We start from the raw sequence: 24,865 nt of genomic DNA, 5'->3' as shown, positions 1-24,865 counted from the left end.
TTATATTTAGTGTTGTAAAAACATATTTTTGTTGTTTTTCCAGTGCTGTAGTAAATACAATTTGCTTTTTTCTCATCTTGAACAGTAGAAATTGTTTTTACTATTATTGACCAGTTTTCCGAATGTAAACATAATTCTTGTCCCTTTATATACAGTTTGCATAATTTTTAAGTGTTGGACCAAAATTTCTTAGTTGTAGATGGCCTAGACAAAGGAGATGCAGTATTTACTATGATTACTTTCTATGACCTGTGCTCTCTTGCTTGCACTCATGCTCATCTGATCACTATCTCTCTCTCTCATACATACATATTTCATAAATTTCTTTCAGTTTTTTGAGACAAGGTCTTGTTGCATAGCTACAGCTGTCCTAGAACTCACTACGTAGCCCAAAGCGAACTTGAACTCACGGCAATCCTCCCTCCTCAGCCTTCTGAGTGCTGGGGTTACAGGTGTGTGCCGCCAGCTGGCAACCTGCTCAATATTTTAATCACCAAAGCTTATTTTTGTTTTTAATTTCTACGTTATACATATTTAATCTAACTCTAAACTCTCACACAACTGATCCAGTGTAACGAATAGAACTCCAAACTATTCTGGGTGAGTAAATCTCTTCTCAACTTGTTAACATCTTTGTCCATTTAGTCTATTTGAGTTTTCTGACCTACTCCAGTAAAAGCTAGTCATTCTTTAAGCATACCTGTCACTTTGAGGGTCCTCTATTAATCACTACGGTTTTCCTTTTCTCTCTTCTGAATTTCCTGTTCCTAAGATCTTAAATCTTTGTTTTGACCAATTCTACAACTTACCAAAGGAAAGATAGGAAGCATATTTTTTGAGTGTATGTCTGAGAAACACCATTATTTTACCATCACACTTCATCAGAGCTTTTGTGTTCTACATTGCAATGATTTTTTCTCAGAATTTCAAAGCCCCAGTGCACTGTTTTCTGAGTATCAGTGTTACTTCTCACATCAAAATAAAAACACCAGGCAGGTCTTTAAATTTGTCCACTGCCTGATATACAGTAGCACTAAATATTTAAAATAAATCATTGATGAAAAAATAATTCTGATTCCTTATTCTCTCTGAAAAGCGTATTTTTTAGTTTGGGAAGATTTTCTAATTAATTTTTATGCCCAAGTTTCTAAAAATTCACAAAAACGTACCCTGGTAAGCAGCTACTATATTTTCCTGCATATTCAATGGCCCGTTTTAATCTAAAAATTTAAGTCTTTCAATTGTGGAAATTTTTCTTAATCAAGTTCATTGATAATATCTTACCACTAAACTTAACTTTTCTTAGGGTTACTATTATTTTGATGATAAAGCACCCAGGGAGATACTTAATTTTTCTTACATTTTTATTCCAATTTTCATTCTACTTTCTGGAAACTTTCATTACCTTAAAATCTCCATAGTATGTCTGTATCTTGTATGTATGGCATACTAACACAATCTCTAAGAGCAACTATTTGTTCTCACTTTATTTTTTTGTCTTTTTCCTTTTTATTGGTACCGGGGATCGAACTCACGACTGCCTGCTTGCAAGGCAGGTGCTTATGCCACAGAGCTAAATCCCCAGGCCCTTCTCACTTTATTTTTAATTTTGTTTTTATTTTATATATGCTCTATCTTTTCAAACCTCTCCAAGACCAATAATAGATTTTCCTCTAATTTCCTTCTCCCCATATTCTTTTTGTTTGTTCCAAGTTGACTCCTCCTCCATTATTTCCCTGTACTGGGCTCTGTCTTTCATATTAAATGGTTTTTTTTTTTTAGATGTGTGAAGATCAAGATGTATGATTTTTTCAAAAGTGTATTAAAAATGGGAGTGGAAGTAATATGCACTTAGGTGTTGCTCCGAGAAGATGGTCTTTACAGAGTGGGTGTTGCCTGGATTATTTGACTTGGAAGTCTTCATTTTCCACAGTTTTTAGGTCTTTTGGGCTAATCTTAGACCAGGGAACACACTTGGGTTATGGCTGCCAAGTACAAGCCTGTCTGCCTGCAGCATTTTGAGTCCCTGATTCTCAAACTGCAGAATAGATACTTATCTGTCTTGGAATCTATCTTCAGATGCTCCTGAAACATTCTTCTCCTTATTTGTCCCAGTCCAAGGGTCTGAAGAGGGTAAAATTTTCAATCTTCTGTCAGCGTAGGAAAAGAGATATGGGATCTACATGTTTCTTGAGCAGATTTACAACAAATCTTTCTTTACTCTTACATTCTAGGGAAGCTCCATACTAGAAATTTGTAAACATTTTGGTGGGTGCCTAATGTAACTTCAATTGCTTCTTTAGTTTCAACTTGCCAATTTGATTCTTTTGCATTTTTCTTTCCTGGATGGCCAAGTTAGGTATCATTAATTCACTTGACTTCCAAAATATTTCTTTAAATTTTGTCACTTTTCCCTCTCTCATTCTTGTCTTTAGATTTGTGTCTTCTTCAAAGAAGCACTGTTGTGTGGGATTAGGTTTTACAGACGAGCAAGATACAGCGTGTATTTAGTATGCTTTTTCCATATCTCATATCTGTCACTGTCAATCAGATTTTCTTGATCTATATTTATTTTTCCTTACTATTTAATCTGCTTTTGAAACTCATTTCGAGATAGAGTTGGGTCTAAAGAAATAAATTCCAATACATGTTATTTATCATTCCATTTTTCCTTAAGAGGTCATAAGAAATTTAATTTCTTTCTAAATTTTAATATAAGTAGCTAACTAAAATAACCTGGTAAAATTCTTACAATAGACCTAATGGATTTTTAAAAACATATTATTTTTCTAAGTGTGTCAATATAGTTATCTATGATTTTTTTTCTATTTCAATACTTTTTAAAAAAGTCTTGTCTTCCATAAACTCAGGAAAAATAAAAGTAGTAAAATTTATGAAAACTATGAACATCCAAAAGGAACATAAATCAGTTCAAAATGTTTAGACCAATCAACTTCTCCTCATATGCCAAACAAAAAAGAAATGTGTGTATCTTTAGAAAAATTATTCAAAGATTATCTGTGCAACTGTGTGTGTGTGTGTGTGTGTGTGTGTGTGTGTGTGTATCACAGAGAAAGAAAATTGCAAGAGAAAAGAAAGTAACATAATAAATTATGCACATGACTGTTGTTCCCTGCATTATTATATCATTACTAGGTCGGGGTGAGGAAGCCTGAACTGCCCTGTGGGGTAGCTCTGATAGTCTAACTCCGTTATCATGATCCCCCTGAGTCTCAGGACAGAGGTATCTGGTGCAAGGGACTCCACTTGGCTTCAGATTTTGGGTTAGAATTGGATATTTGATCTATCAAGGGCAATTCAAATATGAAAGAAATTTTGCTAGGATATTCTAAGGAAAGTTTGCATGACTATAAAAGAAGCACAGAGACAGTTACTTTTTTTTGAACACTGGCATGGATGGCTCTGAGGCTAATGGAATCTGTAGTCTTCCTGCTGCCAATGTGAAGATGAAGCCATCTCATAAAGGTAGACAGTAAGTCAGGAGGCCTGAAAGTCTGCCCTAAGACCAGCAAGCAAGTGGGCATATAGATTAATTTACTATTTATTTTGTAGAAGGGTTATTATTACTTGTAACTGAAATATTTTGTACAATAATCATAGAAATGCAGATGGTTACTGGTATTCAATTGGATGATGAGCTCTGTGCCAACAGAAGTAAAAAAGGAAAAATTCCATTGACACTCATTGAAAGACACAAAACTACATTTAAAGGACATTTACATAACCCAATAGACAATGTTTTCAATAATAAATATGTAAATAGATATCTGCAAATACAAAAACTTTTTTTATGACTTGTTTATAAACTCAAAAAATTAGATAAAACATTCAGTCTTAAGCCTAGAAGTTGAATTTGGCTATGCTCTTGAGCACTGCATGAGTCAACCTCGTCTTACCTGTCTAGCTTAACCACTAGTTACTGTGATGAGAAAAACATTCCTTTATTCAATAACTGGTTTAAGATGATGGTCTCAGCCTCAACTGAAAATTTTCTGTGTAAAGGAACAGATGCAGCATTTGTGTGTATGTGTGCGTATGCATGTGTGTAAATATTGAGAATTCTTTCAATGTCTTTAAAATTATAAAGTGTAATATTTTCATATTATAGATATGGACACAGAGTCTTGAAATGGCCATGCATATATAACAGCCAAATGGGCAAAGAGCAGTTTGGGGAAGGCAGGTTTACCTAATTACTTTTTCAAGGAGCCCAGAAGAAATAACTCTAAATTATATAAGTGCAATAGTGGACATCCTGAAGGACACAATACATTGGCATGGTGACCTTTTATAGGGTAGAATGATAAAAAAGGAATAAGCATTGGTATATTTGTGTTTGTATTAAGCTCTTTTGAATTAACTATAAGCAGGAGATAATGTATTTATCTTTCACCTTGCAAATGTTTCTTATTACTAATATCTAATTTTTTGAGTAAGGAACTGTGCTAGGTGGGGTTTGTGTTCTCATAGAATACAAATAAAAAGCTAACTAACAACTTAAGCAGGGGGTATTGTAACCACGCTACAAGTGACACCTAAAGAGTACTAACTGCTAAAAGGCTTCAGACCATTATTTGCTGGAAAGAGCACAAAAAGCCCCACTGTAAAGGTGGGATGCAAAACTCTCCTTGCACGGTCATACAAGAGGAGGAGCACAGTCACCAGAGCCAAGGTAAAAGGGTATGCGAGGATGGATAAACACCAGAATATAAAAGGCAAGCAAGAGGTGTAATGAAATGGTATTTCAAGGGGCATGGGTGATATGAAAGCAGCGGATACTGAATGATAGGATGCAAGCAGATCACAAACTGAAGAACGTGGGTCACACTCTGTAGGTGATGAAGTATTAAGAATTTTTGCATAGCAACAGGAAGATGCAACACAGAAATCTGTAAGGAAATGGAGGATTAGTAAGATTAAAAAACAAACTGTAATGATGAATAAAAAATATACCTGAAATGGCTTATCTGATTTTCTAAAAGGGAAGACAATCTCTCTTTAATTTCCTCAAATCTCTCTTTTTCTTCCACTGAAACAGTTCCAATTCCATCGGGCCTGGAGGAGGGAAAACAGAATCAGTAATTGACATTGATAGAGTAGATACTTTGTATGCATTATGAAGGCCCCCAAATCCCACAACCAGATAATTCAGGAAAAGGCAGGGCTGAGGATATAGCTTAGCAGCACAAGGGTCTGTCTGGCAAGTGCAAGGTCCTGAGTTTGATTTCTTGTACTAACAATGACAACAACAGCAACAACGAAAAGGTATATAGGTCCACGATATTCATATTAGTTGTATTTATAGTAGAAATTTATTGAAAGTATTTGCAACTATTTGCTTCATATTTTGACCTAGAATGAATGAGATGGAATTATTTTTTTAGACAAACTTCAAGGTAAAGAATTGACAATAAATATGTCCCAGATCCACAGAAAACAGTAACTAGTTCTTGAGACTGACAGGGAAATGTATTTTATAGCAGTATAAAGCATTTGACCAATTAAAAGAATATCCCCTGACTAGAAAAATAAAAATAGACTGAATGTAAGTTAAAATGTCTTAACTGCTTTTCTTCTAAATATAAATTAATGTGATGAGAGTTAACTATAGTCATTGTAAGAAATACAGTTACAAAAAATATGGAAATTTTAGACACGTGTAGAGGTTTATTCCTCTATTGTTTGTTCCTTAACTATTTGAGTATATAATTATTATAATAAAAGTACATGTAGAGGAGAAAGACCAGCATTGTTTTTTCTCAAAGATTTTATGTTTAAATAGTCCTAGGGAATCGATTCAAATTTTGATTATGATTAAAAAGTAGATATGAAAACTTAAAAGAAAATCTTACTAAGGCAAGAATTGAAAATATAACTGGTAATAGGAACTTAGAATTCTGTATCAATTTAAGGTGCTAGTTGTATAGCAATTGCCTAAAATTTCAACTGTTTACATTGGCTAACATATTAAAAGAACACATTAATCTTCTATTCATTTAAAACTCTTTTATGTATTCTGCATTCGACATTTAACAGGTACTTCTTTCCCTATTAGCTTATTTTAAAATCTATATTGCAACTCCCAAAGGTATACACTTACCATTCTAATGTACTAATTTTAATGTTCATATATAAAATAGGTAGAAAAAAACACTACTAAAACAAAGAAAAATGAATGCTTACATAACTTCGCTAAGAAGATTTTTATTTGATGGTGCACTCTCCTTTTGTACATGTATGCAGAAATATACACCGTATATTTATTGCTTGTTAACTAGTCAATTAGGATAAAAGCAATTAATTTTAAAAGTTATACCTGAATAGTACTGACAAATGACCTTTTATTCATATCAAAACATCAGTTAAGTATGGAGGTTTTTTTCCCGAATATACATTAAATAATTTACTTCAGCAACACACATGCTTTTGAGATTTGTACTCTGAAAACATTTATTATGATTACATTTTGTTTCTAAATAGGGAAATAACAATTAATTTCATATTCAGAATGACACACAAATGACATTCCATCTGAATGAGTTTTGAATGGTAATTATGGAAAAATTAATGACAAAACACTTTTTGCTTTTGATACTTTCAAATGTTTTCAATAAGGAGGAAAAAGTCCAATATATATATATATATATATATATACTATCAGTGAATCATAAAGCCAATTCTAATGCTATATATTAATTTAGTAATGGACTTTTCACATATTATCTCGCAACCAACTCCCATTGAGGAAATGGTAGCAAATAACCCAGACTATGACTTACGAATAAACAAGGATCACAAAGCTCACCGGAGAATTCTTCATAAATCATTAATCCGAGAATTTGGGCATTCAGATAAAAACTATACTTAATTTATCCTATTTCCAAGCCTCAATAAAAACTCATACCACAAAGTTACAGGAGGCTATTTCACTAAATATACCTATGGAAAGAACAAAAACTTATCCTTATTATTCAGATAAGTGACATGACTCATTAGTTTAGTAGACCCTACTTGGTTCAACTGTCAAATGAGATCACAATCCAGGGAGACATTGTAATTAGTCCTACCTCTGGAGCATAGTGCCTACTTGATAGATGGAGCCAGGGGTTCAAGTGACAAAAGAAAGGTAAGTAGGGGGTGTTCATTTGTGTTCAACTTCACTAAAACAAAAAATGTTACAGTGAAGGCTCATCATTTTATTGAGTTTAATATGAATCTATGTAAAAATCAGACAGGTTAACAATTTGAACTTGCCTTTGTTCACATACTCTTATTTTAGTGATTTGTACCTAGAAGAAGAAATATCGAATATTAGGGATATGAAATGGCCTGTTAACCTAAACAATTGAGAATGAATGACAACTTTGTGACAATTCAGTCAACAGCTTATCCCACGATAATTCTTACCAATAAATGCAAACATTTATTGTGTTGCCAACATTTTTCTTGTTGCTTTCATTATTAAAATAGCAATTATCAATTACAGAATTCTAAATATGCACTTCCATGCTAGCTGTTTTTTAATGCAGAATAATGAAATTCTCATAGTAATCCTGCATCAAGTTTACAAGGCAGGGGAACATGTTATATATGGCAGAAAATCATAAGATTTTGGTTGTTATTTTAGTTTTGCAAAGTAATTTACTTTAAATCACAAGATGCTTTTTCTCTTGAAATAATAAACATAATAATGTCTTTTAGGTTGAATAAGCATGCCAGGAGTTAATGTTGTGTAGGACAGTCTGGTTAAACTAATTATATTTCTTTCCTCTATCTCTTCCTTCAACTCATCAGGTAGGATGGTCTTGGAAGTCTGATGATTCCACGAGAAAAGATTGCAAAAGACTATTATTATACAAGCAACGAGTGGGCAAATGCCAGAGTTCCTGTACTTTTGAGTTCCTCACAGGCTCCTTTTCACCTGCCCTCGCCTCTGAGGAACGTATGACATTTTAGCTTCCTCTAGAGAGTGAGAAGGGGAGAGACACCTGGGGGGTGGCGTTTCGGAACTGCCAATTCTGCCTGCAGCACAGTAGGAAAAAGTCACTTTGCACTTCGTGTATTTCCCACCAATATCCATTTGTGAACAGAATGGGAATGGAGAGGAAGACACAGCACGAGAATAAGAAATGATGGAAGATGATGAGGGTGAAACAATCCTGCCTCCTTTCTTGTTTCCTAACCTCTAATATTTCCACTGTTTCAACACAAATCATCTATAATTTAGGTGGTCATATATTTGATAATCAAAGCCCTGTGATTTCCTCTGAAGTCCTAAACAGGTAGTATAGGAAACTGATTATCGAGTGGAAGAAATATTTTTTTTAATTTTTTAAATTTATTTTTATTTATTTTTTCTTTCTCTTTTTTCTGGTACCGGGGATTGGACTCACAACCGCCTGCTTGCAAGGCAGGTACTTATGCCGCTGAGCTAAATCCCCAACCCCGAAGAAATGAATTTTTAATGAAAAAACATTTGATAAAATGAAATTTTGAAATTATACCTCTACCAGCCTCCCCACTTTTTTTTTTAACAATTATTTTGTTGTATGGATTTTGTGCTGCAGTCTAACTTGACTGGAGATTTTAAAAATGAGTGGACATTTCTACAGTGACAGCAATAATCTGATTCCAGGATCTTATGGTTTAGTTTCTGTTTTGTGCCATGATCAAACAGATATTTGACAGCTAGTCTTTCCAGGTAGCAAACACACTGCCTTGGATTAATCCAAACTAAAACCACTGGTATACAGAATTCAAAGGAAATGAAATACTGACTGGCATTTAAAAAAGAATTAAGTTTCTTGTAGAGAATTCTTTGGTATAAATACCAATGTATGAATATTAGGTATGCCTTCTCCATACTTAATATTTATACTAATGTGTATACTGCTGTATAAATATTAAGTATATCTTCTCCATACCTAATATTCTATTAAAAACATGTACTCTTCTTTAATTCTTTTTTTCATCTAATTTCTCTCCTTCTCTTTCTCCATTTCTTCTTCCTATACAAATAACTATTTGATAAATTGAAAAAATATTGAGCAAGGCATGGTACATTTGTATCCCAGCACTCAGGAAGCTGAGGCAGGAGGATCAGTGTGAGTTTGAAGCCTGCAGGGCTATATAGTGAGTTCCAGACAAGCCTGAACTACATAATGAGAACCTGTCTCAAAATTTTTTTTTTCATTATAAGGTTTCCATAAGAAATATCATGAGAGATCAAATATACAATCTGTAAAGATACGGTCCAAATGTCACTCATTTGATTACTCAACAAATATTTATGGAGCACCTGGCAGGGTCACACAATACAAATGTTTCTTACTCTAATACAGATTTTATTAAAAGAGAAAAACAAACAAAATGACACAAAACCAGACCCCTCCACCCAAACCAAACCAAACCAAACCAAACCAAACCAAACCAAACAAAAACCAAAACAAGCCACAAAGATAGTAAACATACAATTAAATTTAAGAAGAGCAGAGCATCAGGATTCAGTTTTGGAATGATACGTCAGTGGAACCATGACAAACAAGCAGCAGTTAATTACGTGGAAAACAGTATGGAGAAAGCTCCAGGACTCCTCATAAGGATGTTCAAATAGCATGTTCTCAAAATGTAAACTCTATCATATGACTTCTGTTTCCAGTATAGTTGAGTGACTTTATATTTCTAGCATCTCTCTTCACTATCAACTACACAAAATACAATAAACTAGGTAAACATAGTTTTGCATTTGTAAGGAAACAAAATAATTCTAAGCTCAGGAATAAGAAAAATGAAGAAGCCCCATCTAGGGTAAGGGTGAATGTGAACAGCAGGGCTAACACAGGTACCAACACTAACACTAAGCAGACTTTAAGAGTTGTGTTTCACAGAACAGACTGCTGCACCACACATCTATAAGAGTTGAGAAGTCTGAGAAGTTTGTATAAAGCTGGAACATGTAGATTGGTCTAGTGAAATAATGGTCCAGAAAAAAAATCAATATTCCTTCCAAATGGGACCAACAGGACAATCTATTGGTCCTACCTCTATAGATTATGAAAACTATTTCTTGAGAAAATGTACCATAATCCCTGAGCTCATAAACCTATGAAATACTTATATAATTAATGGAGCACCAATATAAGAATATAAGTTACTCTAGTAACATACTCTAACACGGAAGAAAATCAAGAGCAAATTGTCTTTGAAAGAGGATATTCTCAACAGAGAATTCCCACAGATTATGTATTCATTACAAAATAAAAATGCTAGTTGACTAAAAAAAAGTGATAATGACAAAGTCTAATGATAATTTTCATTCACCGAGCAGGTTTAACAGTTTCAGACTTAAAATGCACCTAATAAAACAGCCTTAAAATATCCAAAGCAAAACCTGAGAGAAACAGTAGAAAGAAACCACCACAGCAGTGGCATGTCTCCACTCACCTTGGTCCTAAGCTATAGATCACACAAGAAAAAATTAGAAAAGGTTTATTAGATTTGAAGACCAAGGAAAGAATATACGTTTTCCTGAGCAATTTGAAACACCTGCACTATTTGAAAGATTTATGATATTTGACACAACTTGATCACAAGGAAAATCTTGACAAATTAGGAAGATCTTGCATCATATAGGTCACATTCTCTGAACATAAAAAGGCTGAAAATTAAAGAAAATAACAAAAAAAAGCTTCAAATTCTTAAAAACTTATGTACATATAAATAATTCTATGGCAATAAAGAAATAATAGAAAGTTAAAATGTCTTAGAAGAAAAAATGTTTTTTTGAGATATTAAGGATTAAACCCAGTGCCTTTTGCACTGAGCTATATCCCAGCCTTAGGTATGTATATATGTGTGTATATACATATTTGTTTTTTTAAATTTTGAGACCATCGTAACTAAGTTGCATAGACAGGACTTGAACTTCAATCCTCCTTCCTCAGCCTTCTAAAATGCTAGGATTACAGGTATGTGCCCTTATACTCAGTCCTCCAAAGCCATTTTAGTCAGATACTGCATGTAAAATTTTTAATCAGCAATAAAGGCAGTGTCTAAGGAGAAATGTATGGTCCTCAGTGCTTATACTTAAAAAGGTAGAAAAGCTGATCAGAATTGAGTGAAAAGCAGGTGAGGAAAAATAAGCAAAGAAGGAAGAATGAGTAACTAAGGACATAATTTAACAGCGTACTACCAAAAGGGTTTTCAGGGAACTTTTTGGGTGATGGAAATATTCTTCATGACCATAGCAAGTGGATAGATGCCCACACATTTATCATAACCCACACAACTGCAAGAACTATTCAGCCCAGAGTGAACTATATTGAATGTGAGCCTAAAAAAGCAAATCAAAAACAAACCAACACTTCAGTAACCAGGATTTGAGGGCTCCTAAGACAGAAGTCATACTGTGACAAAAATACAACACAAATTCATTAAAGAAGGTAGGGGACAAAAGCTTCTGCCCTAGTGAACTTTAGAAAACTATTTTTTTGAAACTGTATGACTGGAAATGGGAATCTAATGACCAAGGAACAACATGGGCTGAACTCCTGTTAGCAAATTCTGAAACTGCTGCCAATATATACCGGGCTGAATACCCACAGTAAATTGATGATGAATAGTGGATGGCAGACATCTGACTTTCTGCTGTTCAAGAGAGAAGTTAAGGGCAAGAAAGAAAAACAAAAGGCTACAATGCATGCTGTGAACCTGGATAAGCAGTCTGGCTCTTGATTCTGTTCTTTGGTAACCCGGCATGTCTAACAGATACTGAAAAACTTGCTGTTGTTTCTTCCTCTGGGGTTTATCTTCAGAAAGTGCTTTTATTCAGTGTTTCAGAAAAATCCAAGTGGCTTGGCATGCATTGGAAACACAGGAGACTGATTTAGTGGCCTCTGTAACTGCTCCCCAAGTTGCTGTATCTCTACTTACCTGCCATGATGATGGGATTTATGGCTGGTTTTGGCTGGGACCTAGCCACTCCATTACACCTACAAGGTTTCCCAGCAACATGGGAGAGGAGGGTGGGAACATTTCAGAAAAAAAGTGCTGTTCAAAACTCATCTGTGGTGATTTGCTGCTAGGCAGGGACACTCTCAAAATCTGCCCAAATACTGCTGGTCTTTATATACAATGATCTAAAGAAATTTAAGTAACTAATACAGCTTCAGTATCTCCAACCCCAAAATCTGAAACCCAGAGCACTCTGCAGTCTGAGTTGGGCATGGCGGAACATACCTGAAATCTTAACCCTAGGGAGGTAGGAAGAATTATAAAGAATTTGAGGTCAGTTGGGGCTACTTAGTAACATCATATTCAAAATCAATCCAATAGTCAATCAAACAACATGAACGAAACTACCCCAGAATACTCTGAAATCTGTAACATTATGAGGACTAGGGATGCCTAACCAATAAGTTTTCTACAAACATTCCAAAATTTGAAAAACTCTGAGACCTAGTCTGAGACATTTTCTATAAGGGGTACTCAACCTGTACTCTGTCTATAAAGTATTACTATTTGGTAATGAAAGAATATTTTATCATTACAAATATTTACTTCATTATATGACTTATGTCGGAACCAAGGCAGGTAGGTAGCATTTATGTGTTTACACCAAATTGAGGAGAAACTGAGGCAGTATGAGATTAGAACCAGTTGTTCAAAGTCAAATAGCTCAAGAGGTAGAAGAGGCAGGACAAAAACATAGATGTGTTAATTCCTAGTTTACCGGTATTTCTAATATACCAAGTGTTCTCTCTCCTCCTTTATCTTTACTTTTGTTTTTCTGTTATCGAACACATAATTTATCTGTACTAGTGTGAGGCTGGGTAAGGTATAGATATTATTCCTCAGAAATTTGAATTAATCAGATTTAGGGTTGTTCTAGTTTCTCAATGAATAGAAATGATCCTTTTGTGCATATTTAAAAGACACTCACTCATCAGTATCATTCTCCTGCTTTCTTACATGTAGCATATTAAGATAAAATCTGTTGGATCAGTCATATTACATCAGAGTAACTTTACTTCCTGCAGACATAAGCCCCCACACTAACAATTCATGTAACGATTACACTTAATTTTTTTTCTTTTGTTAAATCATACATCCAAGACCAGAATGAAGCAGTAGCAGTGAAAATTTCTGATATTCTATCTGATACAATATCTATGATGCTATTAAAAATGAGTCATTGTTTCTAAAATTAGAGATAGGAAGTTGGGGTATAATTTCTGAGTAGATAGTCAAGGGGAAACATTATCATCCATGAAGCAGGAAGTATCACAATACGATGATTTGGGTGAGGCCCATATGGGTTGCCTCCCACAGTGGTATGATCTAGAATCCATGGAAAACAGGGACTATTTTATACTTACTACAGTGATATTGTACTCTCGCACCTTACACTTGAAAGCCAGCACATCTGAGGTGACCTTTGTAAGGCACGTAGCGCCTTTATGAGGGTGCTACTAAATGGCAGACAAATCAGTGAATGTACTGTATGCCTCACATTATTAAACTGGGACATAAAAGCCATTTTGTGTGGCTGCTTTAATTTCTGACTTATAAAACCAAGATGTATAAGCACAAATGTCAACCTAGAACTTTGCCCTGCCATCCATTGTCCCAGAAAGTCTCTTTTCTTCTTCCTGTCAGCCTTGTGGTACTGTCACCACGTGAGTGTCGTGCTATTCATGGGTATCTGTGGCTACCATCCTGCAGGAGTGCGTCAGCTTCTGTCCTTGACTCACTTTCTTTCTGCCTTTCTTTTTAACTCTCTTGTTCAGTCTTGGGACCAGCCAGGCCTCTTCTCTTTAACTCTGTTCTTTTATTTCTGAAACACTCAGAGTACTATTCAGAGATGTACCACACGGAATGCATACACCTAGAGACCTCAGCACTGTAATAGGATGCACTCCCTGAAAAATTTCAAATCCCGACAGCGCTGCTGTCCTTCACTTCAGTCAGTAACAAAAGGCAATCTTTCTTCCTTTTGAATTTTTGACAAGAGGTGGTTCAGGTAATGAGCAAAACGACTCTCTGAATGTATGTCTTCTTGACAGATGTAAAAATGATCATAAAGAAGACGGCAAACATTGTAGAAAGACTTGACATTGACAGCATGTTTAACAAAAGTCTGTATCAACATCAGATGCTGCAGACTTGTACAAGAGAAGCTCACTTTCAGAAGGGGAAGTTGTGGGACCAGAATATTCTATTAGCAAAGAAATTAAGAATATAATTACCTACCTACTTAGCATGAGTCAGTACAGCCCTACTACATATTTTCACATATTTCCTCTCCTTGCAATTTATATCCTTGTAGGCTGTGTAACAAAGGGAAGTGCTTTAGGATAATCACAATAATCAATACTGATGCAATCTAATTATCTGGTATTTCTAATTGTCTTCTATTTTTCCTTTTTATAGATGGAAACTCTGGATTTTGAAAAGGGTAAGTGATCTGCCTAAACAGTTTGTAAATTTCAGAGTCAGGCTTCCAGTGGACATTTCTTGCCTCTTTATTCTTTCATTGTGGCAGTGCGATACTGCTGAATATTATCTTCTCTGTAACTACTACAGGAAACATCATTTCTCTTGGCTTATGCCTCGTAACTTCTACCCTAAATTGAGATTCAAATTTCCCTAAAATCAGTACTTCTCTTTTTCTCTTTAAGCTAACTGCCATTTACTATAGAATCAGAAACAGGCTCAAAACTATGTGCATAATGTAACTTTTTAGAAAATAGTTAATGCGTAATATTAAGGATAAAATATGCATGAACATATAACATACCTTAAATTACAAATTATCATTTTAAAGAAAACAATAGTTTTACAGAATAAAGGTAACTATAGCAACCTCTGATTCTAATCAGTCAGCCTCTTAGGTGGTGACAGCAGCTTATAGGTGCCTTAGTAACTTTCCATTATAATGTAGCTCAAATACACATATTCTGGGGGGCCCATTAGCTGAATGTTCCATTTAATGTTCACGCTTTAATTCTACCTTTTTGTGTCAGTGATTAAAATATTTTGGTTAAACACTCTGCCATGGTTTTGTTTGTTTCACTGCAGTTTTCCTATATTCCCTGTTATTTCATATATTCATTAGTTAGGAGGAATTAAAGCAGATCCAAAAGACAGGATAGAATTTTAAGTTCTAATAAAATACTTCCTGACCCTGGCTATCCACGATTAGGCATCCTCACTGGTCCCTGAATCCTACATAACTGGAGCAAGGAATGTTCAGTATGGGATACTAGGACAAACTACAATTGCTAACATTTGTCTAATTTCTAAGCAAGCATGGTGTCCATAATGAATTAAAAGCCTGAGATGATTCTAAGTCTAGGATGAATTTTTTTTCTTTTCTTTTGTAGTAGTGGGGATTGAACCTAGGAACTTCACACTGACAGATGTCTCCGCCCTTTTTAAAATTTTAGACAGGGTCTCGCCCAATAAAAAAAGTCCTAGTCTAACAAAAATTAAGTGTAGGAGAGTGATGTGGACAGATTTTAGCTACAGTTACAGAAATGTACAGACCTATACGAAGTAATTTTCTTGCCTTCTTGATAAAGCAAAAGGTCAGGTCCGTGGCTCAAAATGCCAAAAGGGGACACATATTTAAGTGTGTAAGAGGGGGAAACAGCTGGGAGGAGATTCAGCATAAAACCAAAACCTATAATTTATCTTGCCTGATCAACAAAAATTTATTTTATAAAAGAAAAGCAAGGATCCTTAGCTATGCATATACTTACCAACAAATTCTTCCTAAACACACATATGCATTATAACAAGAATCACCTGGATACTTGAAACTGTACAGATCCAGCACCAGGTAACACGTAAGAACTAAAAGGCAAATCCTACTCTCCTAGACATTTTTTCTTTCTGTTTTTCAAGTGGTTTGCCAGCAAAAAGAAACAAAGTGCAGCCCACCTAAATCACCAGTATATTGATGCACATTTTTCCTTTGTGTTTTTTTCCTTATAAGAAGTGTTTGCTATTTTAAATCTGTTACTAGGTGATGCTTGCAAAGCACATTTTTCTCTCTTTTCCAAAGCCAACCTTATACATTTCACTCTGAATTTGCAAGGCAAAATACCTGTTGCCGTGCACATGAGAGGCACAGAATGCAAAGCTGTAATGGAGTAGTGTTGGGTCAATGACAGCACCGTTTTCTGAATGTTCCATCAGTTCTGTAAGGTAGCAGAGATGTCTGTGACAGCCTCTCACGCCATAACGGGCACAGTACTCATCTAATACAAAGACTTGGCCAGGGCTAAACCATCCCTGCAAAAGAAAAAATAAGTAAATAAATAAAAAGAGTGGGAAAGAGGGAGAGAGACATATTTTCTCCTTTTATATAAGATTTGTGTTTCTGCTTTTTTTGAAGATACTTTTAGCCAATGTAAGAAGCAGGCTAAAGAGTCTTTTGACATTGATTTTGTTAGCGATATATTTCACATTATTTTCATATTTAGTGTTATCAGTTTTAGAATTGGTTTGAGACACTGGTGACCTAATACTATTCTCTCTTTACTGCCTCAGCAAGGAATGGGGAACTTGTTTCTTTTCCTCTACTGTCATTCAAAGGCAGTCAAATTTATTCACAGGAACTATACTTGTCAGTCCCAAAGAATGCTATTTGAAAACCTCAGTCTTCATACAGATCAGTTAAAAAGAGGACAGGAAAGCAGACGCTATCGCTAAAACTACTTACCAAAAGCATGTTTAAAATGAACTAACAGAACATTTCAGTAAGACTAGCAGTGGCACACATATAGTATCTGGATATTTTTTCATTCTGTCATTCCATGATTCATATGACAGAATTAATATTTTACAGTGCTAGTCCCTAGCCTTCCTGAAACGAAATGTCTGACTCATACATGCATACCAACCAAAGCAGCAGGAGCCCGCCCGGCTCATACCAAAGCAGGATTAGGAACAGTGGTTTATAAAATATCTTGAGTTAGATTCATATATGTAGATTATCTTGAAGTTATAAAGAGAGAAGGGAGAGGGTGAATTTTAAAAGGAAACAGGGTAAACCTCAAAGAGAAGGGAAAAAAGGTAAGATGAAGAGGAAATGAATAAACGGGGGAAGGGAGGGAAAAGGACTACCACATTCTTACCGCAGTGATGGTAAAAGTTCTGCATTGTAAGTGTTACACACATTATATCTTTACTATATTAAAGAACCTAGACATACAAAATATAAAGAAATGATTGGCTCTAAATATTAAACACATAAAACATGTAGTTGTTTTGCTTGCCATATTATAGATAAATTCGCTAAAGTTGAGAGATTCCTGGTGAATTTATCTGCCCCAGTACAAATCATTTGGTAGCCTGATTTCTACCAGTTATCCTGCTTCCAAACACTCTTTCTAATCATATCACATTCTCTCCCTGTAGGGACAGTGGGAGAAACACTGTAGTAGTCTCTTTATAGTCCATTAACAAAATCAAAACAGTATGCAGCAATTCAGTAACTTACTGCTCAAAGTGGAATCCAAGAGGATGCTTGCTTTATGTGCGCTTATCCCCAGAAAGATATTCTAGAGCTCGGCAATAATCTGTTTTACTCTCCATATAATTGCAAAATGTAAGATGGATCAGGTTTAAGCTTTACTATTCATGCAGAATAGTAACGATTTAATAATCTGTACATGAATTACTGAAGCATCGATGCAATTACAGCAGTAAACTGTTTAATTTCTTCTCATCTATTGAGGTATTTCCAACAAGTTGGGAGAATATGCTATGTAAACAGTTACTTTATCTCATATAAATATTATATATTAAACTTTAATATAACTTACTGCATGTAGTTCAGTATCTAAGAGACTAAAGTGTCGATAGACATATTCTGGCAGAAAAAATTCCAGAACAACTACCATTTCCAATGTAAGTATTTGATAGGCTGCATATCATTCTTAGCTACAGAGTTGAGTCACCACATGGAGAGATGTCATGTTCCTTTCAAATAAAAATTATTACTTTTATCCCAAATATTGGTTACTCTCAATGGATACAGGATAGCAGTTTAATTACTTATTTCCCTTTTGCTTCTCCTCTTTTTAAGGAATTCTGTTCTGTCTGGAAGGTCTGATGAAACCTTCCTCTGTTTTACATGATATTGTTCATCCCACTGTATTTTCCCCCACAGCTTAAGTTCTCTTCCTGAGATGCAAAGAAGGAAATGCAATATATCAACGTCTGTGCAGGTGTCAGTAAACATTGTAACGGAGGTTCTAAGTCTTTAAGGCATTCTGTTTTCACTCAACCTTCTCTGAAGGAACTGATAAAACAGTTCAGTGTCTATTTAAGTCTATTCTCCTGTCTATTGAGTGGCACAGCAGTGGTCTCCAAGTGTATAATTTTCAAATTGGGAAGCAATCGATTGGAATCCTTTATCCTTTACTCCAACTACAGTTATTAAATGAGTCAGGAATAAAATGCTACTTGATAACAAGTATTTCTCACTCTCTAACATCTTCTATTCTAACCTATAGTTGACCAGATAGATAGATCTGTACTCACCAAACAAGAATAAGAATCATTCAGTCTGTGATCCAAAGTCTGTCTCTGGAGTATTCTAAAAAGGAAGGCGTGGTCAAGCTTGCAAGGATTAGCAGAAATAAACTCATCCATATCATGCTTCTGAAAACGGTCTGCATCTATAAATTTAGAAAAGCATGAATATAGCCCAGGTGTTTTTCTGGTTTAGCAATAAACAGGTACGGCTTGTGAAGAACATAAAATTTTTGCTGCATGATAACAGAAGGCTATCATTCATTTCATAAAATATGGTGCAAATAATTAAACTATTAAAAATTGCAAATCTGAGTAAATGACAAAAATTCATCTAGAATGAGCAATTCTGTTTTCATTCAAAGCTAATTCCAGTATCTGTTAGAGGAATAATCAAATTTTTCAATTACAAAAATAAGTTGATGTATTTTAAGTATATATTTACTGAAGAAAGGACTGGAAAAGAACTCAGGTCTATTCATGAAAACGTAATAGCAACAATGGCCAGAAGCTTGCTTTCCAAATGGCAAACTAGGGCAGAAATGAACACACACACAGGCTTCCGCTGGATCACTTCCAGTCTTCTCTTTGTATGGAGCTCTTAATGGGACCAACCTTAATGTAGAAATGGCAGTGAATGCTCTCAGGCTTCAAGTTGGAGAGAGATGAAAAAGGGAGCATCATGTTTGCGCAAATATGCAGACAAAGCGTAACGCCCCAAATGGCACTCCAATCAAAGGCCCAAATTTATTGTTCTTTACAGATTGCATTTTTCAACGCCTGGAGACCCTGCGGGTTTATCAAAAGGCAACCTTTTATGATTGCTTTCATTAATGGTATGCTTTGTCAAAGTCTTCAATGTGATTTACTAAGTATATAGAGAAAGCGCTACCTACTCCCCAAAAGGAGTGCTGGGGTGTTACGACATTAGCTCTGTTAGAAACACGGCACATATCAGGCAAGCAATGAGTTATCAAGATGAAAGTGGACTCTTCACACAATGGTAATGCTGAAGTGCCATTGTTCCTTAAAATTCATTGACAGATCTCTTTCTGGTTACCACAAGAAAAGCAGAATCCTAAATGTAAGCTAAATGTAGTTTCTAAAACCTACACAGTCCAGTCCTAAAATTGTAAAGGAAAAGAGACAAAAGTTTATCGATTAAACCCAATTATGGAGTCAGGCTCATAATAAAACCCAATATTGATCTGTAGGCATGATGCTAACATAATCAGTCACATTTAGATATTTAGCCCAGATCATATTGATCCATGTCAAGTTCAACTTTCAGCCATATTTGTGGATGGCAGAACTGTATAATTCGAGCTGAAGGGTCTTCAGAACCACATTTTAAGAAAAAAGCTATAAAAACAAATGTACATCCCACATCAATGACAGATATCAAATGGTGAATGAAGCCGGGGAGCAACAAATGACACTTTATTGATGTTATATGGGATGAGATTATAATCCATGAAGAAAATAACACATACGCTCCTTTGTATTTAATAATATTCCCTTAACCGATTAAATATATTATGTGTGATTAACATTAACTGAATGAACATAAAATTAAACTGATTTTTCTGAACTGAAACATGAAAAATCTAATTTCTATATTTTATATATGTGATAATCTTGAAAGATGAAAATTAATATATAATATGAAATATCAAATGACTAAGCCAGATATTCAAAAATCCAAAGCACATACATTACAAAATTGGAAGATTATTTTGTATTTAAAAGGAATTTATTTTAGAATCATTTCTAAGTAAAATAAAAATTCTTTCAGTATCATTTTTATGAAGTCATTATAGAACATCTGCTGACTTTTATTCATTATTTTATCAGAGAAGGTTATAACAACAGTTAAAGATAATGTCCAAAAGTGGCTTAGCATTGGAGAACAGGATATGTAATACATTTCAGAAAAAATATCTGTAACTATTGTTTTACTATGAAAATCTGTATAATTTTTTTTCTTTTAAAAACAATGGGCAAAAAGGTTTTAAATAAAACATACAAGTTTCTAAAAAATGTGTCCATAGACCATTTTTATAACTAATATCATTGTTTTTTAATTTACAGAGTAATTTCTTCATGAAATGCAACTTCAAACCATATATTTACTAATGTGACAGATCGCATACATAAATCAAAAACTAAGTTCCCAGCAATTCAATGGTGACAGAAATGATATATATTATAGCAATTTAGGTCACAAGGTAATAAAATTGGCAGAGAAACATGTTAAATTAAAAAAAAAAAAAAAAAAAGAGGATAACCTGAACTTCTCCAGGGCAATACTTTTATGAAAGTGAAATGTTTACAGGAATTTTTATCTTCAAAACGAAGGTTAAAAAGACCAAGTATCTTTTTTTTCCTTTTGAGTCTGACAAGTATTAATCAAAATATTAGGTGAAAAGATAATTTATTTTTTTTAGTTTTTGAAAAGATATTTTAATATTTAAGTTAATTAAATGATATTTAAAAAAACAAAATTTCTCATTTCTCTATATGAAAAATCTTTGGTTTTATTTATTTATTCTTGACTATGTTGCACTAAGACTTTATTTTCCATGGGTATAAGACACAGTTTCTTGGCCCTTGTTTTAAGCCAAAATATGAACACTGGTGTTCATAGTACTGAAAAACAAAACATATGACAACACTAGCATAAAAGCTAGGAATGAAGAAATAGATTAAATTAGTTCATTTTGTATATTTGAGTTTTGCAATATGACGGTATGGGATATATAAAGAGAGTAAAATGGTTACTTAAGTACATTAACATATCACATACACTTTCGTGATAATAGCAGCTGAAATTAATTTATTTCATAAAATTAACTAATGCAGTATAATTTTGCCATGTCTAGTTTCCTGTGCTGTTCATTGGATCTCTAGGCTTGCTCATGTAGCGTAACTGCTACTTTGTGTTCCGTGATCTGCATTTTCCCATTTTTTGTCTCATTTTTCACTTTTAAAGTTCCTTCATGAACTAACGCAAAATAGGAAATCATGTATCACTAAAATAATTATAAAATATTATAAAGTATTATTATCTGGTTTCACATCATTTTCTCTTGACATAACATTTATAGTTTACTTTTAAAAGACAGAGACATGATCTGAGTCAAATGGGAAACATGCTTTCAGTGAATCAACAGAACTGAATAAATCTAGGGTAGTAAAACTGGATTATATCAGATTATCTTCAATTAATGCTTATTATAACACTATTATACCAGCTAGTGTTTAAATGAAAAATTAGTCCTGGTACTATTTAAATGTTCTCTGATAATGGCAAATTTCTGTTCAGTTTGTCTTTTGAAACAATCTAAGGAAATTATTAAAACAAGTCAATAAGAAATCAGCTGAAACAATGTGCTGCAATACTGCCATAAAATGAGATGATTAACTTATGGACTAACTACAGATGTGGGACATGGTAACTGAGGATGCTGGTGGAGTTTCTATGGTAACAGCTGGATATATATGCTCTAGCATCTTTAGGTGGTACAGCTGCCAGATGTGCTAACAGTGGATAGAATAAAATCCAAATTGACAAAGATTTTTATTTGCTAGAGATTTAAGAATTTATAGAGGTTTTCTTCAAATGGAACCTGAAAATTTAACTTTTTCATTAGGATAACAGCAGTAGGAAGTCAAGAGAAAAAAATAAGTAGGTTGACATCAATTTAAACAGTTAATACTGACATGAAAAAAGCTAGTATGGAAAATAAAATGTGAGGACTCCGAGGGAGCTGGTCAACTGCACTGTGGTAGGAGAGTCTATGTGGTGGAGACAGAGCACGCCAGCCCTGCATGCTCAGGAATCCAAATCCCAAAAGAGGCACTCAAGTCAGAGTTCAGAAAATGAGACAGAAAGAAATTAATTGAACCATTTCTTTCTTTGCAACAAACACTAATTATGTAGCATTTGTGCTGCTCATGGTATTGTAAGATACTTTGGACATTGAAAATGAAGAAAAAAAGAAGGGGTATTCTGGAAAAGAAAAAATGGACTTTCAACAGCAATCTGAGATCCCTGAGGTGTCCAGAATTTGGACTCCAGTGTGAAAAAAAAAATAGCAAAGAATGGGTCTCCTCTATAGAACACCGAACAAGCTACACAGTTAATAAACCTTCTGCAACTACAATATAATTTACTGTTCTGTGTTTAGGCATCTGCCTGTAGCTGAGCTTACTATTATCATTCCTGATTAGATTATGTTTTTTCACCTTACACTCTCACTGAAATGGAAAATTTACAGCAAGTTAAAAGTGGCACAAAACTATATCTTATAATCTGAGCAACTACTTTGATGTTAACCATATGCATTAACCATTATCAATCTATTATCTTGTTTTGAAATTTTGTATCATTTTTAAGTTTTCTCTTAAAAAAAGTGTCATAGAAAAGGAAGCACTATCACTCCTGTACACCTTAATAGGAAGAGTTTAATGGTATGTAATTTTATGTAGGTCAGTCTGGTTAGTATATTCTTATGTTATGTATGCAGGTTTCTGCTAAACATGACAAATGGTTGAAAGATACATCATTTAGGAGTTTGTTCAAACATCAATTATTAAATCAAATGATTTAATAATTCTTTTTAAGTTGGTTAAATCTGGTATATGGATTCATGTATCTTGTTTTCTTCAGTAAATAATGTCACAATATTCTTACAAGATGAATATTTTAATAAAAACTTCATGATCTGGAATTGGAAATCAGAGAAGTAAACCAACATTAAAAATTTATCAGAAAAAATATATTCAATGTAAAGTAAGGCTAATTCTTCTCCTATAAATTGTAATTAACATACAAGATCAGAGAAGTAAATTCATAAATTTAAAATAAGTTTGAATAATTTAAAAATAGTCTGTTTAAACATACTCATCTAAGAATTTAAAATATTTAACATAACAGCAAATACATACTGGCTCTTCTAGTTCATTTTTGATAATTTATTACTGGATGCCAACTACTGTGTTACATTGTACTATACAATATGCACATTTGTATTACGTTAGGTAGAAAACTAAGAAAACGAAAAAAAAAATGCTTGTGTCTGGCAGAGGCAGAGCACAACATCTGAAGAAGAAAACTTGTTTAGCAGCATAACCTGCCATCTGATTTCCTTGGAATTTCCACATATCAAGGAAAAAAGGAGGTTGAAAGGGTGCACTTCTCAGAGAAATCTATAGATATATATTATTCTTCACATTTTAAGACAGAATAGGTTGTTCTTTCATAAATTAGATTTCACACATTTATAACTTTGTTCTATTGCTAGAATCGGCATACTATGTTTCAAAGGCTAGGTTCCTGGGGGATGGAGAGTGGAGGTGTAGTGTAGTGGTAGAGTCCTTAGCTCGCACAAGTTCTCTGGATTCAATCTCTAGCACTACAAAACAAAACAAAACAAAACAAAACAAAACAACTCCTCTAAAGACTAGGTTTTAAAGCCTAGCATGGTGGTCCATGCTTGTAATCTTAGTACTCTGGTGGCTGAGGTAGTAGGATTACTGCAAGTTAGAGATCAGCCTGGGCTGTATAGTGAGTTCAAGGTCACCTTACACTACAAAATAAGTCCTCCCCTCAAAACAACTGTGTGCATGTGAGTGCGCACGCGCACACACACACCCACACACACACACACACACACACACACACACACACACACACACACACACACGTGGTTTTAAAAAAGGTATGAATTTACTTCAAAGAATATTTGGTAATTAGAATTAATGAATTGAAACTAGTCTGCCCAATTAAAATCAATCAACTGAATGTTTTAGGTGTAAATCTGCTTATCTTTTTGTTTGTTTTTTGTAGTACTGGGGACTGGACCTAGGACTTTTCACTGAACTACACACTTTCACAGGTTCTGCCTATCCTCTTACCTTCCTCCATTTTTGAGACAAAAAACAAATCAATCAATCAATCAAACAAACAAACAAACAAAATTCTATCTTGTTAGTTAAATTGCCCAGGCTGGGTTTAAGCTTGAGCTCTTGCCACTTCCCACAGTGCTAGTCAGCCATCATACCTGTCAGCTTTTTATTTTTTAAATAGTTGTTTTTTACTTAGCAAAAGTAACACTATATATACAATTTAGAACTTTTCCACTTAGCATATATTGACCTCTTTTTGCATGTTATAACTTCTTTATAATTATTGCTCCAGTGCCTGCATGGTGGGTATATATTAGATTGCTCTTACTTTTCTGTTATGTTGAATACATATTTTTGCTTTATAAATGTCATATTCTAGGTTTGGCTAGGA

General features: G+C 34.2%; 1 protein-coding gene across 8 annotated transcripts in view; it reads right to left on the bottom strand.

The window, feature by feature from the left end:
- Positions 1 to 24,865, bottom strand: part of Cadps2 (calcium dependent secretion activator 2) — a 490,335-nt gene that overhangs the window by 119,958 nt on the left and 345,512 nt on the right. For all 8 annotated transcript variants that reach the window (XM_063241432.1, XM_063241438.1, XM_063241449.1 and 5 more), the window contains exons 12-14: positions 18,574 to 18,710; positions 16,130 to 16,317; positions 4,975 to 5,076 (exon numbers count right to left, since the gene is read on the bottom strand). In XM_063241432.1, the coding sequence (XP_063097502.1) occupies positions 4,975 to 5,076; positions 16,130 to 16,317; positions 18,574 to 18,710 (427 nt within the window). The remainder of the gene's footprint in view (positions 1 to 4,974; positions 5,077 to 16,129; positions 16,318 to 18,573; positions 18,711 to 24,865) is intronic.

This window comes from Cavia porcellus, unplaced genomic scaffold (genome assembly GCF_034190915.1).
Source record: "Cavia porcellus strain 051 isolate PalLab524CR breed Dunkin Hartley unplaced genomic scaffold, mCavPor4.1 scaffold_2, whole genome shotgun sequence".
Taxonomy (NCBI): Eukaryota; Metazoa; Chordata; class Mammalia; order Rodentia; family Caviidae; genus Cavia; species Cavia porcellus.
The sequence above is the reverse complement of the archived record's forward strand: the minus strand, read 5'-3'. Positions and strand labels throughout refer to the sequence as shown.